At 50.0% G+C, this 20,671-nt stretch overlaps 1 protein-coding gene across 1 annotated transcript; it reads left to right on the plus strand.

Annotated features, from left to right (window-relative positions):
- Positions 1–1,054: 1,054 nt before the first annotated feature.
- On the plus strand, positions 1,055–19,854 carry Sdc4 (syndecan 4). The gene is made up of 5 exons (XM_028769507.1): positions 1,055–1,178; positions 12,473–12,611; positions 13,915–13,961; positions 14,832–15,024; positions 17,804–19,854. Exons 1-5 carry the CDS (start codon positions 1,104–1,106, stop codon positions 17,953–17,955), a joined length of 606 nt encoding a protein of 201 aa, XP_028625340.1. The 5' UTR covers positions 1,055–1,103; the 3' UTR covers positions 17,956–19,854.
- Positions 19,855–20,671: the final 817 nt, after the last annotated feature.

Genomic DNA, 20,671 nt, shown 5'->3' on the forward strand with positions numbered 1-20,671 from the left:
CAGGCGGATTTCTGAGTTCGAGGCCAGCCTGGTTTACAGAGTGAGTTCCAGGACAGCCAGGACTACACAGAGAAACCCTGTCTCGAAAAGACAAAAAACAAAAAAAAAAAAAAACAAAAAAACCAAAAAAAAAAAAACCAAAACACCTCTTGCCTCAATATCTCAAATGCCAGGATGACAGCCCTTCCCTATCACGGGGGTTAGGGGGGATGTCCTCCGACCTCGATTAATTCCATCAGTACCTGTGCTGGGAGTGGGGCTAAAGAATCTTACCATCACCTACTTTGTTAGGATGGTGTTAGAAGGAACTTTCTTGGATCCGGTGTGGAAGCCGCCTTGAGAAATGAGATTCTATTGAGAAAGAGAATAAACTTGCAAACCAGTTTTCAGAGAGATGAAAGAAATCTCTCAAAATCGAAGTCAGTCTTCCTGGTTTTGTTTGGTCCACTGCTCTAAGGATGCGGTTTTCTATTTCTAAGTGGGGGAGAGGACAACAAGTCAAAAGAATAAACACTTTTGTGACACGTGAGAATTACACAAAAGATCACACTTCAGTTGATAAATCACACTGTTTAGTGCTCAAGCAGGGTTGGAATAGTTTCAACAGAAGGCCCGGAAAAACCTGAACCGTTTTGTCGTCGTCGGTTCAGAGTTGCTAATCAAAACTATCCGAAGTAGGCGCCACTTGGGAAATCCTCCCTGACTTCGGAGGGTAGCGCACCCTGGTACAAACAGAAGACCCCTACTCAGTCCTACCCGTTTATGGGCCTCAGTTTCTCCCGGCTATAAAGTAGGGTTGGGCAGTGATTCTTAGGTTTTAGGGAGACTGCCTCGCAGTAGAGCAGTTAACTATCCCGGGCTGCAGCTCCTGGAGCCATAGATCGGGGTCAGTTCGGAGCCGGCGGGCACGCTGTGGGCGGGTCCCCGGGCGGGCGGGTCCCACTCCAGTGGTTTCCAGCTTGCCCAGCGCAGCACCCCGCAGGCCCAAGCTTTCCCCGGGGAATTCCGGGCGGTGCGGGCGAGCACTGAGGGCGGGGCAGAGCTGCGGTATATAAGAAGGGCTGCGCGCCCGCTCTGGGCCACTGGTTTGTGCTGTTGGAACGATGGCGCCTGCCTGCCTGCTTGCGCCGCTGCTGCTGCTGCTCCTCGGAGGCTTCCCCGTCGTCCCCGGAGAGTCGGTATGTGTATGAGGGATGTCTAAGAGCGGAGGGAATAGGGGAATGCCTCCCTTGTTCCCCTAAATCCCGAGATCCAGAGGGAGTAGGGTGCATCACGAGCTTCCCCCCACCCCCAACTCCCGGACGCCGAGACAGGGAAAACTTTATGAGGAAACTTTGCTCTGGGGTCGCGGAAAGATTGCGGGAGACTCCTCCACGCGCCGTGCAACCCTAGCCTGTTGCTCTGAGCTCCTGTCCTGGACTCAGCCTGGCCACTGGGCTCCGGGGTGGGACGTGACTAAGTTGGTGTCAACTTTTCTCCTCCCGCACCCTCACCCCTACTTTGTGATCCCAGTGTTGGCTTTTCGCTCGGAGTGGCCCTCTGGGTGTCCAGAGCAGGAGGCTCGAGTCTGAGGTGGCCTGGGGACGAGGTGGGGCAGCACGCATTCGGTAGCCGGAAAACTTTAAGGCTGTGCGGGGAACCTGAGGAATGGAGAGAACTGAGTCCTGGCCTTCGTCCTGGCCACAGCCTTGCTACGATTGATTTAAGAAAGGGCAAGATCAGCTCCTTATAAGTGTCACCTGCCCTGTCTACAGAACAGATCAGGAGGTGACCTTTCCTGCTTTAGGCTGTCTAAAAGGTTGTGTTCCTATTTTACCAGACTCAAAGGACGGCTTTCCTGTTAGCTTCGGGCTAGAGGTTGAGTTACAACTGTTTTGGGAGAAGTGTTTTGGCTGAACTCGCACACGGGGAAGCCGAGGCACCCACCTGAGTCGGGTGAATGACCCGGGGGAGAAAAGGTCCCAGGGAGCCTAAAGAAACCTTTCCTTTTCAGGGTCCCTGTTAGAGTCAGCAAGGACGGAGTGCCTATCAGCTCTGTCCTAGTAGAACTTTAGGAGGTAGACTCATAAGAGAACTTACAGGGCATGACAGTTCCTGGGAGAGGGGGGTCTGACCCAGGAACGTGAGCCATTTGTACCGTTAGTTCAAGTTTTAGGGGGAGTGAGACTCTGGCATTTAATCATTAATGTTCTTTTGAAAGCCGCTTTTTCTCTGGGCTTATTTAGGGACAGTGTTCGGGAGCCTTCTGGTGAGAAATAAGAGCATATATAATGCCCAGCACAATTCCAGTTAGATATGGAACCGATTGCATGCTTGTTTCTGTTCTGATAGCTTTCTGGAGGCTTTGGAATCAAATGTGTTTAATTTCAGAAAACCTCACTGTTTACTGTTCTTAAACTAGTCCTGAGGCAGGAGAGAGGTTAAGTAACTCGCTGAAGGTCACACAGCTATTAACCGGCTGAGTCAGGCAGACGTTAGACAGCCAGGCTTGGAAATGCCTGCCTTCCACTAAAGGGAAGGCATCTTTGCAGGAAGGTTGTGGCTGAGTGGTCCCGGAGGCCCGCAAGCCTTCCTGTTGCATTCACTCCAAATGAGCTGCTAACAGGTATTCTGAAGTTGAGTCCTTCCTTGGGGACACCTGAAGGAATGCTGACTGAGCAGTGTGAGGGAAAAAGGACCTAAGAGATGGCTGAGGTCACCACGTGTCCAGTCACATGCCATTGATCTTCCCTCTGGCTGCTCAGCCAGCAGGTGTTTTGGGGGGAGGAGTAGACCGCAGTGTCCCCCAGATAAGTCAGAAGGATGTGGTTTTGGAGGGGAGGTAGGTCTTGCCAGGCCTGCTTTGGGTGACCTGATCTAGCAAGGGGGAGAAGCCAGACTAAAGCAGCTGCTTCCGGAGGCCTCAGTTGCAATCTCTGGTCCTGACCTCAGTCCTCCCTCCTCCCTGCCTAATGTCATGGCATCTTGCTGCTAATTGGGTCACAGGGATTCTCTTGTAGATTGTGGCCTGAAAAATCAGACCGAATGACCCTTAGATTGGAGAAACAAATGACAGTATCTTTCTTTCTCCCTTGGAATGAGAGAGATTCTGACAACTGACTAATTAGGCCCTCACAAAAACAAACAACAAACAAACAAACAAAAAAACTCACCACCACCAATAAAACCCAGCACCTGTGATTATGCTCGTGTATCTTCTCTTCCAGAAAATATATTGAGAGATTAAATGATAACCATCTCTTAATACGGAGTATACAGGCAGGCCATCTGTTCTCTCACAGAGTTCTCTCACAGAGTAGTCTTGTCTTCTTCATGCTCCGAGGGCCTTTCTCCAAATTTTAGGCTTAATCCAAACCCAGATTTGGGGAAGGGAGCCCAAGCTAAACACCCGATGCCCTCTCCTCTGCTTGGCGGGTTTACCATCCTAAACCTGTTCTTCCTGTCCAGCTAGGAGCATTCCCTGATCTGCCTTCCTGCCCGTCCCACCCTGACCAATTAAAGGCAGCCTTGTTTTGGGATGGGGATGGGGGAGTGATGGGTGTGGGCCAAGGTGTTGCTGCCCAGGGGCACAGCCCACTGACTTGGCACCAATCCAAGGCAGTTCTGAGGAAGTATCTCCCACCCACCTGGTGTACTTCAGCTTAAAGTTTCTAGTCTATCTGAGAACTCTCTCCTTGGCAGCATGGAAGTAGAGGCTGAGTGCGGAAGTCTAGGAGGTTCTAGGGTCTATGAGTGGCTGGTGAGATCTCTTGGGACTTCTTGGGAGCCCATAGAAGTACTGCATATCCGGGAAAATATTTGGACCACGAGTTGGAGAGCTCACTGGGTTTGGGAGAGACCTTTTAACTCAGAGGGGTCTTCTGCAAAATCAAGATGGAGCTAGGATGTTTCAAGAAGAGGACCGCCCCCCCCATTTCATTCTTGATTATTGCTTTATTACCGTATGTGTAGGGGTATTCTGCCTGAATGTATGTCTGTGTAGCATGTGTATATTCTGGGCCCAAGGAGGCCAGGAGAGGATGTTGGTTCCCCTGGGACTGGAGCTACAGACAGTTGTGAGATGCTAAGAGGGTGCTGGGAATCGAACCCAGGTCTTCTCCCTGAGCCACTTCTTCAGCCCTCTGATACTTGACTAATAATTAAGCATTAACTATTCAAAGGGAGCTATCGGAAACCTCATGACATCTAAGGCCTTTCTCTCAAGGAAATGAAATCACGTCACCAAACTCTAGAAAGGGAGAGCCCTTACCCATGCACATCTAGGGCCAGAAGTCTGCTTCATTCGTTCTAAAAACCCCTACCTTCCCCATGGACAGCGATTGTATGACTGAATAAACTCATATATAAAACCTCATTCTCAAAGGTGAAGCCACTGCTAGGATGCCTGGAGTTTGGTACATCCGTGCAGGCATCTTTATCTCCCTGTTCACACAATGCTGATGCTCAAAGGAATGCAGCCTTTTGCCAAGATCAGGAACCAGGTCTGACTGAGAATGCTAGGTGTGTGTTTCGATTGTCCCTTAGAGAACATTCTACATCATGAATGGTGACATCAGATAACCTTAGGACCTACTTCTGTGTTGCTAGCAAACATACCTTGTGTCTAGAGCTTGGCCTCCTACCTCCAACACGAGGAGGCTGGACCATTGCCACCTGAGTGTCCTTCTTTCTCCACAGCCCAATAGGGAGAGGAAGGGAAGTTCTCTTGGCTTCTTTGGTAGACTCTAAACAAGTCCTTGTCCCAAAAGAGAAGTGGGGTGGACATTCAGCTCCTGCCATCCCCAGTGCTTAGAAACAGAAGGCTTTTCAAGGACTTGGAGTACTGAGCCGGCCTGAATGAGGAGCCCGGGAGCTGGGCTCTCTGCTGGAAGGGATCGGCCCCTAGCTGTTTTCTCAGCCTCTTGGACTGGATGAGTTGCTATGATTTCCAAATGAATGGGGGAATGGGATGGACTGGGCTCTGTGAGTCAACTGTGTCTTACTACAGCCAGCCTGAGTCACCCGCTTCCTACCAGTCTCTTACTAGTAAGACACATAACTCTGTGGTAGGAATGTTGGAATGGGCATGAAGTTTTGAGGGGTTTTGCTCATTTTTATTTTTTTATCTTGGCTTTTGGGAGTCAGCATCTGTGTCTAGAGCCTTTCAACATTCACAGTGCCTGTGTGTGCACTTGAATCCTGGACAGTGCTACAGAGCAAGTACGATATTGGTACACCTCTCCACACCCACAGCCTTAAGTAACACCGAGGCTTCATCTGGTCTGAATTCAACAGCCAAAACTAGTGTCATTTGGGTTTGATTTACATTAAGATTCCGTGACATTTTTGGAGCTGGTAGCAGTGTTAAAACAATAATGTGGCAGTGGGTGTGCTAATTAACCTCCTGGTCTGTTGAGGTTCCGACTTCAATTCCCTAGCACCAATAAATAAGGATAAATTAATTAAAAGATTGTGTGGCGAGGCTTCAAGTTGATGAGCTTGCAAAAGGAGAACCCTGAGCATACCTCCAAGTAGTGGAACAGGAGACATTCCTCAGTGACCGTTCCCTGACTTGCCCAGGACCTCTCTCCTCCCCCACATCGAGTCCTGCAGCTGCTAGAAGGGTAGGGTAGCGCTTAGGGTGGGGCTGATGGAGCCCAAATCTTATATTTGTTTATCTTCGAAGTGGGTTGTTTGCAGGTTATCAGATGGGTTTATATTTAAACAAGAACCAGTTCCTGGCAGCCCCACCTCTCCTACAGGATCTGCAGGTGTCCCAGGCAGCGTGCGTGTGCGTGTGTGTGTGTGTGTGTGTGTGTGTGTGTACGTGCACACATGCACGCCATGCTTGCACTTTCAGGGAGTTAACAAGGGTACCAGGTCTTGGGACACAGTTCAAGCTAAGTCTTGTACTGCTTTCCCTGGGAAGGGCAAGTGTCTTGAGACATCGGAATGACTACAGGTAGCGTTCTGGGCTTTGGTGGACGAGCAAAGGTAATGTTCTGAGAACATACATGTGCACCACTGGGGTCTGATTTAACCCTAGAGAAAGTTGACTCGTAGAGCTGGTTTGTTATTAACCTACTGGTGACCTTTGGGCCCTCACCTGCCCCTTGCAGACCTGTCTGAGGGTGTCTGCTAGAGGCTGGGGAACAGGAAACGTGGGTAGATTTTACAGCCAGAAAGCCTCTTGAGTCTCTGCCCCAACTCTTCCAGTCACCTAGGGACACACAGGGAGTTAATAAGTCACTATGTTGATATGAGAGCCCTGGTGTCCTCTATAAAACACCTGTGTCACTTGATGGCCATAATAGTTATTTAGCAAACTATAAAGTGTTGGCTTCGGTTGAATTTATTATTTGTGACTAGACAAGGACTCCTGTCTTGGCCAGAGGTTGGCTTTGGGTCATGGTGTCTGTATATATGCAGAAAATGGGATAGAATGATTCTTGGAGATTCGAACATTTATCTTGGAGGGGTGTGGGATTCAAACGATCACAGGGTTTTTTTCTCCCCAAGAAATAGACTCTTGTAGCCCAGGCTGGCTTTGAATTCCCTGTGTAGTTGAGGTTGGCTTTGAATTCCTGATCCTCCTGCCTCTGCTTCCCAAGCGCTGGGATTACAGCCGTGGACCACCACAGCCGGCCACGTTTGACACTTGACAACTGTCACTTGTCTTCTCTATGGTCACCTGCCAGTATCAGTTTCTTTCCACCTTGAGTTACAGCCACTTACTGGACGTTCCCCACCCTTTGCTCTTTGCCTGCCCCCTCCTCTGTCCTCCTAGTATAGGGAGTTGGCTGCCCTAGTTTTCTCTGGCAAAGGAGAGGCTGCTGGTCAGGTGACACCCAGAGTAATGGAAAGGGAGGCAGGGAGAGGCTGGGGTTTATGGAAACAGTGACTGAGTGAAGCGGGCTGTAATGGCCTAACCTGTGGAGACTGGCTGCACCACGCCAGCCTCTGGGCCGCAAGCAAATGGCTGGGCTGGACACTTAGAGTGGAGACACTCCTTGCCTCTGGGGAAGTCCAGCTTTGGATTGACCTGGTCAGAATCCCCGGCTTCCCCGGTTGGGGGAGGTGCAGGGGCCTGTAAGCCAGGCTCTGGTAGATCTAATCCATTGCAACAGGGCTGCAAAGGCCCTGGACTCTGTTCTCAAACACAGGAGGCTTGTTTGCATGCTGAGAGTCTCCTGGCCAGCCTCAGATCCAGCGGGGATTTTGGATCTGATGCCTAGATTACAAGCCCCAGCTTCAATGCACCTCTGTCTGTGAGGCCTTGAGGGAGCCCGTCCCTCCCCAGCTGTCTCCACTGGTAATCGGAGCAATGCCAGTTTGGTAACCAGGCCTCAGGACAGAGGGAGGTTTGTCTCTTTGAGACCTTTTACAGGTAGGGAAACCAAGACCCAGAAAGGGAATCCACCACCAGGGACCACCTAGGTAGTGAGAGAACTGGATTGGTCCCTGAGAGGGGGTTTGTCCAGAGGCTCCTGACCAATCCCCTCATTCCTGGCTGCCACCCCATGATCCTAGAGTTCTTGCGGGAATGGGCTGCTCTGGGGCTTGGTGAAAAGCTGGCTGCTGACTGTGCCAGGCCTGGCTCTCCACAGGGTGATTGTGTTCAGAGTAACTTGACCTTGAAATGGGCAGAGCTGACATTTGAACCCTCCCTCAACCCCCACTCCCCTAGACCTTGCTTAACCCTTTCATGTCCCAGGGCATCACACTGGATATTTGGTGTGTGACTTCTTTCTGCCTTTTAGATTTTGTTGTTTTTGTTCTTCCCCAAGGCAAGCCAGTAACTAGAAGCTCTAGGTCACAAGAATAGTTTCAGATAGCATTGGTTAGTGCCTCCCACTACTCCTGGAAAAACACAGATTTCCTCTGTCTCTGTTTGCTTAGGATAATGTGCTCAAAAGTTACACTGGGCAGGTTTCTACCCATCCCGGAGTCTGAAGAAGCCATCCTTTCAGTTGGGTTATCTAGTCTCGGCAGTAGAAGCCGCATGGTTGTCATACCCCTCTCTAGCTTGCAAAAGCACCTCCCACCTGATAGCTAGGGCCTCTCCAGCTCTGCAGCTCCTTCAGCAAGATTCCTCTTTGGCCCACTGAGCATTCATCTTCCCTATGCAGAGGAAAGATGGGTGGGGTTTAATAATGATCGCCACCTATCAAGCACCTGCTATGCACCAGTCACCTGCTGGGTCACCTGAGCACTTTGGTACATTCTTCATGACTTTCCATCTACAAGGTGCTTACCAGTCCAGATTACAGAAGAGGAAACTGAGGACTTAAAGCCAGAACAGACTCCAAGACTTCACCGGATACGGCTGGGCTGTGATTTGCGTGTGGCTCCTGCCCACCGTGGTAAATGGTATTGCCCGGGCTGCAGCAACTTGGGAGCCCAGGAATTGGTTCATGGGTGTTCCCTGGCCCCTAACGTGACTCAGCCCAGTATCATCCTTATGTGCAGTCTCATCCTCAGAGTATGATCAGGTGTGGGCCTGACCCTGCCTCCTGTGGGGAGGAGGCTCTCACGAGTTCACAGTTAGCCAAGCCTTCCTTGGTTCTCCAGCCAAGTTTCTGTCCCTTTGTTTAAGCAATAAGACTTTCACCTTTGTTTATTCCTGGGCAAGGGAAGGTGGGGTGCCCCGGAGCCCCGGGCTCAGCCAGTGTCCAGTGGGCTTTCTGGTTGGACTGAAGGTGAAGAATGGGTGGGTGATTGTGACTGAACCTGGCTGTGTTTAGGACGTGGTTTAGAGAAAGGTCTCCGTGTGAATCTAGTGTTCTCTCCTAACTGTGACCCTCGGATGAATGACTCACCTGTGGGTCAGAAAGTCTCATGGTGCTGTGCTGTTGATTAAAGGGCCTTCTACGGAGGCAGAGCCTGCTATAGAGTGGAGACTTCTGCTAGTAGTCACCCCAATCCCCATGTTATTCCTGCCATGATGAGCAGTGTGGGACTCTGAGATAGGATCAGTGGCTTCTCATCCTGGTTCAGGTAACAGCCTGTGTTTTTGCTGAGAGCCTTGGGGTCAGCCAAGGCTCTGGAAAGGGGCAGGGGAGGCCACTTAACTAGGACGGTGAGAGACCTAGGTTGTAAGCCCAGCTCTGCCGCTATAGCTGCCTGGCTGACCTTGGCAAAGTAATCTGTCTCAGAGGTCATAAAACTAGACGGTTGGGCTCTGGCCTCAGATGCCTTCTGCTGGCAGGTGTTACTTCCTATAAAACAAAGTATACCTACCTCTGTTCTTTTCCCTGGACAATTTGGGAAAGAATCGGGATCTCCAGTTATCGGCACTAGGTCAGATTTCTATCAGCTACAAGGCCAGCAAGAGCCTGCAGAGACCCACCCCACCGCCTTATTCATCCCGCTTCTGGCTGTGTTTGTGAAAGGGACAAAGATGAGACATGAGGACCCAGAGGGTGTGCATGTGCGTGCGTATACACGCGGACACACGTTCCTGGGCAGGGTTGGGTGAGCTGAGGTGAACAGACCACAGCTGTAGTCAGGAGCAAGACTGGGTCCTTCTCTGATTAGGGTTGGGTCTGCCTGCTGGGTGGCCTGGCTTTTCAAAGCCACCCCAGACATCTGAATGGACTTTGTTTGAAAAGAGAGTGGGGAAGGGAAAGTTATTGGTACCTTCTCAGCCTTACAAACAAAACAAACCATTGCTTGCAATCTCTTTGGGCATGGTTGGTTCTGTCTTGACGCCTTGTCTTCACTGGCTGCTGTCCACTTAGGAGTTTTTTTTCCGCTTGTGAGAGATTGTGAGCACAGGAGGAACCAGAAAGGGGCCAAGAGGGGGTGTCTTCCAAGCTCCAGGAGGCTGAGTTTCTCATGTCCCCTCACCTGTCCCAGAAGCCTCTGACTCATTGAAGAGGTAAATTCTTGCATCCTCTCCACACCTTTGAAGAGTTTTCCAACCTCTGGAAGGAAGGGTCGGATCCTGGCTGGGCGGTGGATGCCAGTGTGATATTTGTTCCTTTCCTCTGGAGTTTAACATTAAGATGGGGGTGGTGGGTAGGGGGGCTGCCCATGGTGGTACAACTCCTTAAATCCCAGTACTGAAGAGGCAGAGGCCAGCTTCTTAGTTGGCTACCTAATGAGTGCCAGGCCAGTCAAGGCTACCTAGAGAGAGACCCTGTACCCCTAAAAAAGGGGGTAGGAGGGGACCAGGTGTTCCAAAGGGGGCTGAACCAGGAATACCTCCTGGCTTTAGCCTCAGTTTACCACAGTCAGATCTTGACAGCTTGCTTCCCCCCCCCCCCCCCCGTCTTCAGTTTTTCTAATGGAAGGTCGAAGTAATAGCTACCAGCCCACGTGATAGGCAACGAACATGCTTATCTCCAATCTCCTGGGCTGTTTTGAAACACCCGGAACACTTTCCCATATTAAGGAGGTTTGGTGTGTGGCTGACATTCCAAGGCTCCTTCCTAGAGGCGAGGTGTGGGGTAGGTCAGACCTGAGCTGGAATCTAAGCCCCCAGGCTAAGAACCTCCAAGTCTGCCCTGAGGAATTTGAACGTGACCAGTCTTTCAGGCTTCGGTGGTCAAAAGTATCTCTACCTGCCTCTCCTTTCCTCAATCTCCTCATGCCCTCACCCCCAGCTGGATTAGACACACCCAGTTAGGGTTCCTGTCTAACCCAGGACGGGCTGGTAGCCCTAAGCACAAACGGGTTCCTGTGTTATGTCTGTGGCTAGAAGCCCAGGTGATCTCATGCCTGACTGTTGGTTTTACTGGTCACTTCTGCTTGTGTACCCTTAGAAGAAACAAGTCACCTTTCCGAGCTGGGGTTTCCACCCTTGCCCAAAGGGTCTGCGTCATCCCAAGTGCGTGCATGTCAAGGCCTGGCACAATGTAAGCCATGGAGGCCTCGCTGTTGCGGATTTTCAACCCTAGGGAATTTGTAGCGAGGCGTTGGGTTGGGACCAGGCCTGCCGTCTAGGGCACTTGGTACAACCACGGAGAAGCCCTCTCGCTGTGCTGCCAAGCCAAACCCACAGGCACGGGCCCTGTGCGGGGGCTGGAATTCCAGTACCAGCAGCACCACAGCTCCCGATTCCGGAGTCATGAAGTCATCTGTAAGCAGGGCTTAACCCCTGCCATCTCCCCACTCCCACACTGTACCAAGCGCATTGATTTCCCTGCCCTGGGGGAGAGAGGGATGCCTTCCTGACTTCCTCCCAGTTCCCTTCCCAGAATCTAGTTTCCTGAGCCGGGGGTGGACAGAGGGCACAGTCCGCTCTTGCCTCCTCTCCCCGGAAGCCTGTGGGAGAGAGAGTGGAGGAGGAAGCCTGTTCTCTAAGCTGCTCTCTTGTCACTCAATCTCGAGTCCCGGGTAAACGGACATTCCTTCTCACCATCCCAACTGTGTCACTGTGGTCTTGGTTAGGTGAGGGACATCCTGGGGCATCCTGGGACATGGCTGGCAGACACAGACCTGGTCTCTTTCTACCCTAAGTTTTAGGTGATGGTAGGGTAGTTTGCTACCTTGTTTCTGGTTTGAATTCTCTTTAAGAATTCTGTGAAAGAACAGGTCTGAATGCCTGGTTCATAGTCTGAATTTCTAACCAAAGCTTCATCCCCTGGGGACTGGAGGGGGGAAGGCCTGGAAAGAGTGACCAGTGACCAATGACCCTTGCACCTGGTTGTTTACAGGAACAAGCCTGAGTCCAGCTAGTATTGGAAGGGCAGTGGGCACTAGTGCATCCTAGGGCCCTAAAGAAGCTGGGCTAGGAGGCAGGGTGGGGGAGGAGCACTTCTTGGATAGTTTTCTTTTAAAAGCTGTTTGGTGGGAATTGACCACAGGCTCTGGGTTGGCTAGCTGGGTCTCCTTGGGATCAGAGCGGAGTGACATGATCTGTGGGAGTAAGGGTCTCTGTCCCTTCCACCGAGCTGGCAGAAGACTAGACATTTGAAAGAAGTCTGAATTCAGGAGTGTGCCTTTGAGTCACCCTGTCTGAGCCCTGTAGCTGTCTTGGGGTGTGAGTGAACCTGCCCTGCCTCTTTCAGCCCAGTCTGACTCAGTTGGGAACATGTCCCTGACTGGGCTGCCTGTGTGCGTGGGAGCCTCTGGCCCTAAAGTCAGGTGGCCTTTCATGAAGTTCTGCCTGTTGCTTGCCACTTGTACCACCGGAAGAGAATGAGTTATATAGCCTTTTGTGCCGGGTCTTAGTTGTAAAATGATTTAACAAGTAAAATGATTTAACAACTACTGTTACAAGCAGCCTGAAATACTGTAGGTGGCTCAGTAAATGATACCTAGAAAATATTGATAGCTTTGTTACTGCTTGAAATATTTTTATTAACCCAGAATGGTGAAGAGTCTTGTATAGGGTTACACAGTAGATGGGGGACAAGACCCAAGGCTTCTTATCTGGTCTTATAATCCTGATTCACTTTGTTTCTGGGGCACTCTGTCTCCAGGAGTGTTCTGAGGGAGGAGGAAGATGTACCTTTTGGATCATGTTTGAAACCACCTCTCTTCCTAGATTCGAGAGACTGAGGTCATAGACCCCCAGGACCTCCTGGGTGACAGATACTTCTCTGGAGCTCTCCCGGATGATGAAGATGCTGGGGCCCTCGAGCAGGACTCAGATGACTTCGAGCTATCGGGTTCCGGAGATCTGGGTATGGGGGTGTGCTTGGGCAGGCTGGGGGACCCTGGGCTGCAGGGAATTGAAGTAGAGATTTTCCTACAGTACTCCTCCCCACCACCTCAAAAGGGGAAACAAAAGTAACATTTTCCCACCCCCAGGGTCCGTGGGGTGAATTGTAAACAACTTTGAATTCATTCCACTCTTGAGTTTGCAGGCACTAGTCCGAACCTGTCCACGAGGCTCCTCCCTCTGGTGGAGGGTAGAGGGAGGTTGAGGAAGGGCCTAGAGTGTTTTCCGCTCCTCCTCCCTCCCTCCCCCCCGCCCCCAAAGGAAAAATACTGGCTCAAAAGTGTGGGTGGAGTGGGAGGCGTTGTGTGTGGGCTGAGACGTGGAGGGGGAGCCGGAAACAAGCCCCTGCTTCAGATGAGGGCGGAGGGAGGGAGGCTTCTTGGGGTGTGACCAGGTATCGGGGCTTTCATGGGCTTTGACTTTGTGGCCTCTGGATCAAACAGCTGCTAAATGTCCCTCTCGGTCTTCAGGGCCTTTGCATAGTCCAGAATTTCAACCTTGTCTTCTATTTTGAGCCTTGGTTCTTACTATGTAAGACGAGTGTCAGAGGATTGTGAATCAGTTGTGGACTGAGCTGAGTTCCAGGTTCTTAGCACTTACCATGAACTTGGTATTTTTAGACGTAAATTTTGTATACGGTGTATACTGTGATGTGTGTATTTATGTTCTAGGACAGTCTACAAAGGGTTGTAGCCAAGAGGCAAGCTAACTCTTTGCCTCCTGTGGTTAATTTTTTTGTTTGCCGGTAAGTCGTGTTTAGCATTACAGTTAACTGCTTCCTTCCCAAAAGTTAATTCCCTGGGGAGCTTGTTCAGATGTAAATTTTAGTAAATGTGGCCCTGTCCTCCCAGATAGAGATTGAGCCTAGGGCCTTGCTCTATCTTTGACCTTGCTTTCTAACTGTTTGAGACCAGTTCTTCCGATGTGTCTCTAGCTGGTCTTGAACTCTTTGGGTATTCTGGGATTTCAATTGTGTGCCACTTTGTCTGGGGACATTTTGTCTTTCTAACCAGCTTCCAGATCCTGCTGTTTCTTTCCCCGTACTTCAGATAGGAAGGGTTTAGACCTTGGAAAGCACTGGACAGCTCTGTGTATTAGCTGGGTACACACTGCTGTGAAAGAGCCAGGTGTCCCCGGAGTGTCTTGTTTCAGTATAGGTGACTAAAATTGCTCGTGAGGTAGGACTCCACTAGCCACAGCTGAAGCAGTGGGTTCTGGAACATGATGGACCTTGTGTTCACACAGCTGTTCTTCTAACCTTGCAGATGACACAGAAGAGCCCAGGACCTTCCCTGATGTGATTCAACCCTTGGTGAGTGCTGCCCCCCCCCCACTCCCCACTTTCTCCCTCTTTGCTCTTGCTCTCCTGAGAGTGACAGAAAACACAACTGTGTGAATGCATAGTGAGATCTGACTCCATTTTCTTTTTCTTTTTTTTCTTTTTTTTCTTTTTTTTTTCTTTTTTATTTTTTTCGAGACAGAGTTTTTCTGTATGGTCCTGGCTGTCCTGGAACTCACTCTGTATACCAGGCTGGCCTCGAACTCAGAAATCTGCCTGCCTCTGCCTCCCAAGTGCTGGGATTAAAGGCGTGCGTGCGCCATCACCGCCCAGCCTGACTCCATTTTCTAAGAAGGCTTTTTCTTGGGGTGCCAGGCATACTTGGGACAAGCATGGACGGGCATGCCTTCTCCTCAGAGAAGATGCTCACTGTCGAGCCCAGCCTCTTCCTTGTGCATTTGTGACAGTTCACCGGCACTGTTTTCAAGTTGCACGTGAAACTCTGAGCCCTCGAAGTGGTCCTGTCTTTCTGCATCACCTCACCCCTGTGTCAGTTTTACAGCTGCATTCTGTTCCTCTCATTGACAAAATGGTCAGCAATAATTTTTGGTACCCTTAGAGCACAATAACTTTTTGGTACTCCAACATGCTTGATGCACACTCTGCCTTAGGAGAGCGTTGGATGTGCAGGATTGCCTTCCTGAGGGGCAAGTGGGTATCGCCACATGACCTGTACTGGTTGCTCGAGTGTATACCTCCTGAGGCGTGAAGGCTGCTCCCCCCACCCCGTGCCCCTGCCTGTGCTCATCCTCATGTGAACAGATGTGACTCTCTCCTGTCACCTTCTAGGGTCCCCTTCCACCTAGCTTGAGGTGTGCTCAGTGTCCTTCCTTTCTCTTTCAGGTGCCACTAGATAACCACATCCCAGAGGATGCACAGCCTGGCATTCGTGTCCTCTCAAAGTCCAAGGAACTGGAAGAGAATGAGGTCGTTTCCGAAAGGATCCCCTCGGATGGGGATGACATATCCAACAAAGTGTCCATGTCCAGCACTGCCCAGGGCAGCAACGTTTTTGAGAGAACTGAGGTCTTGGCAGGTAAGGCTGCTTCCTTCTCTAGGGTTTCTGAGAGAAGAGGGAAGCAGATAGGTGTGCCTGTAGTCTTTTAGTTTGCTTTGGGGCAGCTAAGGGCTTTATCTCCCTTAAGGGGTGGTTGGGAAGGATAATCAAATGGATATCAAAGGCTTCTAAGGAATAGAAAAGGAATTGTTTCCTTAAGCCCCTCAGGTGTTTTTCAAAGCCCTTTCCTTGATTGAGTTGGGCATCCGGAGTTAATTATTTAAGGGTTAATTTCCATTGAAAGCCTGGAGGCCCCGGGTGGAATTAGATTGGCTCCCCTTTTACCCTCCTATCTCTCGATAGGCTTATGACCTTGGCCTGGTGCTTTTTGAATAGCCTGCCTCCATTTACGTCTCTGTGAAATGGGAAGGATGGTGCCTCCTTGAATACGAAATTGCTTTGCAGATTGTAGAGGGCTGTTCTGTCCATGTTATCGCTGGAGCTCTCATTGTCCCTTAGTGAGGACACAGGATGCTTTTATGTTACAGAGCTAGGACACGATCTTTGTCAGGGAATGTGCTGCCTTGCATGATGCTTTAGTGGGGGCTGTGTCAGGCCTGGATGAGGGACATTAGTGTGTGTGTCGGGGGAGTGGTAGTGCCTTTCATTTTGGCAGCTCAAGATAGGGGGCAGGGCATCTCCATACCAGCTTGTTGAGGAAGAAGCAAACTTTCCAGTTGAGCAGGAGGTCTGGAAGGACTGGCTGGTGAGGCGGTGGTGGTGCTGCAGGCCCTTGCTAGGTATTTCCTGTCTCCTGGGAACCAGTTGGACCAGAGGAGACCGAGGTGTGACTACAGAGCCCTATGCCCACATGTCACTGCCCTGCCTCCCTCCTTCAGGATCCCAATGGCCCTGTCTTGCAGACCCGGTGACAGGGTCACAGTGTGGTCCTGCCTCTGGTCTGTCGACATGCTTTTCCTTCACCAGTCCTTGTGTTGGCAGCTGTCAGAGCGAGGGCCCTGGAGACCGTTAGGCCTTGTTTTGAGCTTTGTGGAAAAAACTGTTCTGTCATGCTTCAACCGCCGAGTTTCACTCTCGGCGCCGTTTAGACCTGCTGGCTACAGGTTTTATTTACACATGCGGAGTTGGAGATCAGGTTCATTAGTCTTTTTTGTTTGCTTCTCAAGAAAACTTCGAAAACCAGTCATTCTTCTTCTTCTTTGTGAGAAGACTGAGCTCCCTGCTCCGAATCACAGAACAAGAGGGAGAACGAACACCAGGCTATCCCTTTGTTTTTACACACACACACACACACACACACACACACACACACACACCCGTCACAGTGGTGTAAGATCTTTCCTAAAAAGATCCGTTTCCCTAGGCCCTGTGACCTCACCATTGGAGGAGCAGTGAAGTCTAGCTGGAAACATCCCCTCCAGTAGCTTTTAAGCAGCACCTAGAAGTTCTGCCGAGTGTGTGTCCCGTGGCTCCTGTGTACTCACTGGAGACCCCTCCAGAATCCTGAAGTGGAACCAGGTCACAGAGCCTGACATGCTGAGCTCCATGTGTGGATCTGGAGCACAGCTGGCTTCTGGACTTCTGGCTGGTCCTTGCCTCTTCAGGGTCTCCCAGTACAGATCAAGGGCCTGAAGGAGGAGTGGAGTTACCGGAGGGAAGATGCTGGAGACAGGCAGGAGGTAGCTTACACTTTTTTCTGGTACCCGGCAGTACTTTTGTTCTTGGTTGGTTTGTTGGTAGAAAAACTCTCGTTGGTTCTTCTGGCTTCCCTGCTCCATTCTTTGCGTGGATGTGTAGTGTGCGCAAGGCTGGGAAATTAATCTTCTTAGCCTGGGTTAAACCGAATTAGGAGATTCAATCTGCCACAGGAAGGATTCTGTCCCTGTCCCTAACAAACAGAAGTGAGTCATTCAGGCCAGCTGGTGTGGATAGACAGATGCTCACCGATGCTCACCCAAGTGGAGAAGTCTACCACTACTTGGGCCCAGCCAGGAGCTCTTCACTGAGCTGGATGGTGAGGACCACTTATTAAGCACTTTGTGTTGTTCAGGCCCCGGTGAGGTAGTAAGGAACAGAGAAAGCCCGAGGTCTACATACAGCTCATGGGGGCTTGAGTATAGGGATTGCATTGGGTGCTTCAAGTAGATTATTTTAGTCTGAAGGAAAAAAAATATGAGAAAAGGTTTTGTTGTATGTTGCAATGAGAGAGAGGAAGAAGCTTGCCTCGTCAGAAACAGTAGTTGGGAAAGGTGTGAGGTTCAAGGAGAAACCAGTAGCAATCACTGTTTAAGACGCTGGAACACAAACTATGAGAATCGGCAATTGTTTGTGTTATGACAGTGTAGACATTAGCATGTTCTGCGTGTTTGTAGAATATGATGCCGACCTATGGATGGATGCATGGGTCTAGGTGAGACAGAGTGTACTCCATAGTAAGGACCGAAGTGTCTACATGAGTGGCTGCAGCCCGCCATTTTCCTTGGTCCTGGCTTAATCCTAAGCAGTTGCTGGAGAGTCTACGTGATGTTTGGCATGAGCCTGAGTGTTGGACTAGGGCAGATGTGGTGATGGAATAGTGGTGTTGCTCTGTGGTCCACTCTAGCTGTGATCTTTTTACTTCATCAGCGCCTGTCAGATGGAAGTCATGAAGGTCAATGCTAATGAGGTGTCATCTTGCTTGCTATATAGAGGGCGGTCATGGTGAGATTAACTGAAGATGGCGGGTGGAAGAGGGTGTGGACTCTGAGGTTGCAGCCAGCCCCCTCTCATGCTCACCCCTGGCTCTCTCCTACTGCAGCTCTGATCGTGGGCGGCGTGGTAGGCATCCTCTTCGCCGTCTTCCTGATCCTGCTGCTGGTGTACCGAATGAAGAAGAAGGATGAAGGCAGTTATGACTTGGGCAAGAAACCCATCTACAAAAAAGCCCCCACCAACGAGTTCTACGCATGAAGCTTCTTCCCAGGAGTCCTGCTTGGACTTAATGGAGAGAAGACTACAGGATTGTGGACTGTGGGCGTTGGCAGAGCGGGCACCTTAATCCTGACTTGTCAGGGTCTCCATCTCTAGTCACCTTTCTGGTGTCAGAAGAGATATGATCTTCTACTGTGCTGCCTCAGAGAGGGGGGGGGAGAGAGAGAGAGAGAGAGAGAGAGAGAGAGAGAGAGAGAGAGAAGAGAGAAGAGAGAAGAGAGAAGAGAGAAGAGAGAGGACTGAGACTGACTCTTGACTCTGACTGTGTGTATGTGTCTGTGTGTGTCTCAGTTGCCCTGGGAGAAAAATGGGGTTAAACTTGCCCTTTATGAAGGCAAGCCTGGAATTGGGTCTCTTTTTGTTTTGTTTTGTTTTCCGTTCCAAATTTCCAGAATAGAATGGTTTAGATCCTGTAGTGAACGTGTCTCATCTATAACTTCCTTGACTCTAGAGGAGAGGGGTTACTGTGTGAATCTCAGCTCCCTTCCACATGCTGTGTGAACCCTGTCCGTCAGGAGCTAGGGCAAGGAGCCAGGACCCATTGCACCTTGAGATGTGTCCGCCACAAGAGCTTGTTCACGCTACAGTGTCTCCGGTGGGCCTTGGGGAATTCTAGGCTCAGTGACTTTGGAAATTCAACCATTTTTTTTTTTTTGAAATGCAGGGAGGGTGGGGTGACGTGCTGAAAGCTCACGGGGAACTGCATTTGTAGAAGATTTGTAAAAAGCTTTTTCATGGTTCATTCCTTTATGCAAGCCTGGGCTGAGTGTGGGGATGTTCAGATGTTCTATCTAGAACATTTCCATTGCAACAGCTAAGTTTGTGTTTCATGGTTTTTTATGTTTGGTTTTTTTTTTTTTTGAAAATGAGAGAAGAGTTGGAGATACGATTTTTATGATTTTTTTAAACTATTTATAGCTTCAGACAGGGCTGCTTCCCTTCCGCTTCCTTTCTTTACTGTCCCCCCACTATTTTTATTTTATTTTTTCTTTGTTAGTGTTTTGTGCCCTTGTTTTTGACCTTGGCCCTTTCTGAAGTTGCTTTATCTTAAGAAGTAGCTACAGTGTTCTAGCAGTTTCCAGAATATAATGTAGGGGATAGTGGGATATTTGTGTTCTTGTAATATATATTATCCTTCCTTGGTTCTAGAAAAATAAATATATTTTTTTAGGCTATAGAATGGTATTACAGGTCTTCATGTTGGCTGGGTGGTTGCGTGAGTGAGTTTTCATGTTTCTGAAAGGCTGTTGCCCTCTTCTCTTGCCCTGTTCCTGGTGCCTTCTTGTGATTGGGCTGGAGTCGTCGACGGTACCTGACTCTAACCCTCACTGTGCCTTCTGCCAGGGGCCTCAGCAGAGGAGCTCCTGGGTCTGCTTCGTCCAGGCTCTCTAGATACACGATCCCATACAGTGACCTTGTGTGGCTGTATAAATCAGTTCACTTCAGACTATGTGATTGGAAATCATTCCTCGGTTGCACAAGCCACACAATGTTAACCCTCAGTCACCATGCCCTGGGCACCGAGATTTAAGCTGGTTTTAGCAGGTTACTGCTCAACTTTGCCTGTCTCTCCGGGCAAGAGAAGAGGACCAGAAGGAAGGTGATGAGATTCTAGGGACTTCTGTCATCTGGGACTCTGTACAGAGGAGAGACCTAGTGGCTTAAAAGGCCTGGGGTGTTTGGGGAAATCATCATCCCACTCTCTCAACTGTGCCCTGGGCCTGCAAGGAAGGCCCCCGTCACCACCTCCCGAGGGGCCTAGCTGGCTAGGTCCTCTTCTAGCCTTGGTGCCTGCTGCAGCCTTTTCTGTACCCCTCACACTGTCGTCTGTTACTGATTTTTTTGATAAGAAGATAATAAAACCTGGTACTTTCTAGATTGCCAGCCTGCCATTTTATCTTTGGTTTTTCAAGATAGCATTTCTCTGTATAGCCCCGGCTGTCCTGGACCTCACTCTGTAGGCCAGGCTGGCCTCGAACTCAAAGGTCTACCTGCCTCTGCCTCCCAAGTGCTGGGATTAAAGATGTGTGCCATCATACCCAATGCCATTTTAAAGTTTATTTTATGTGTATGAGTGTTCTACCTGCATGTACACACCTGCACTGCCAGAAGAGGGCATCGGACCTAATTATAGATAGTTATGAGTTACCATGTGGTTGCTGGGAATTGAACTCGGGACCTCTGGAAGAGCAACCAGTGCTTGTAAGCACTGAGCTGTCTCTCCAGCCCCGTTTCAAAGGTTGGTTTTTTTTTCAACTCATTCGTTCTGTATTCCTTGAACTTGGTGAAGACTGAGAGACCTTTTGGGGTGCCAGACACGGGCACAGACATGCGACAGCAGCAGGGCTTTGGAGGGGGGGGGGAAAGAGGCTAGAAAATGTGTCTGGTGGTCTGGTGGTCTGGACGGCATAAGCAACACTAGGTTTAAAAACACGAATCCCCGAGGCCTTTGCGATGGCTCAGAGTCTTGAGTACTCATCACGTCAGCCTGAGGACCCAAGTGTGATTCTTGGACATAAAAGGAGAGAACCAGCTCCTGACGTCATGTTCTGACCTCCACAAGTGTACTGTAGAGGTCACACACCCTTGGACACACATACTTAATAAATCAAACTAGTAACAACCCTCAGATGAGTCACTGTCTACACTGTGTATAGAAATCAGGGTACTTCTCAAAATAGTCTTAGAGGTTGAG

Source organism: Grammomys surdaster, unplaced genomic scaffold, assembly GCF_004785775.1.
Source record: "Grammomys surdaster isolate TR1022 unplaced genomic scaffold, NIH_TR_1.0 193, whole genome shotgun sequence".
NCBI classification, from domain to species: domain Eukaryota; kingdom Metazoa; phylum Chordata; class Mammalia; order Rodentia; family Muridae; genus Grammomys; species Grammomys surdaster.

Coding starts and splice junctions, on each gene's coding strand:
- Sdc4 (XM_028769507.1), top strand. CDS start 1,104: ATGGCGCCTGCCTGCCTGCTTGCGCCGCTGCTGCTGCTGCTCCTCGGA. Junction 12,612..13,914: donor ATCGGGTTCCGGAGATCTGG/GTATGGGGGTGT, acceptor CTAACCTTGCAG/ATGACACAGAAGAGCCCAGG. Junction 15,025..17,803: donor GAGAACTGAGGTCTTGGCAG/GTAAGGCTGCTT, acceptor CTCCTACTGCAG/CTCTGATCGTGGGCGGCGTG.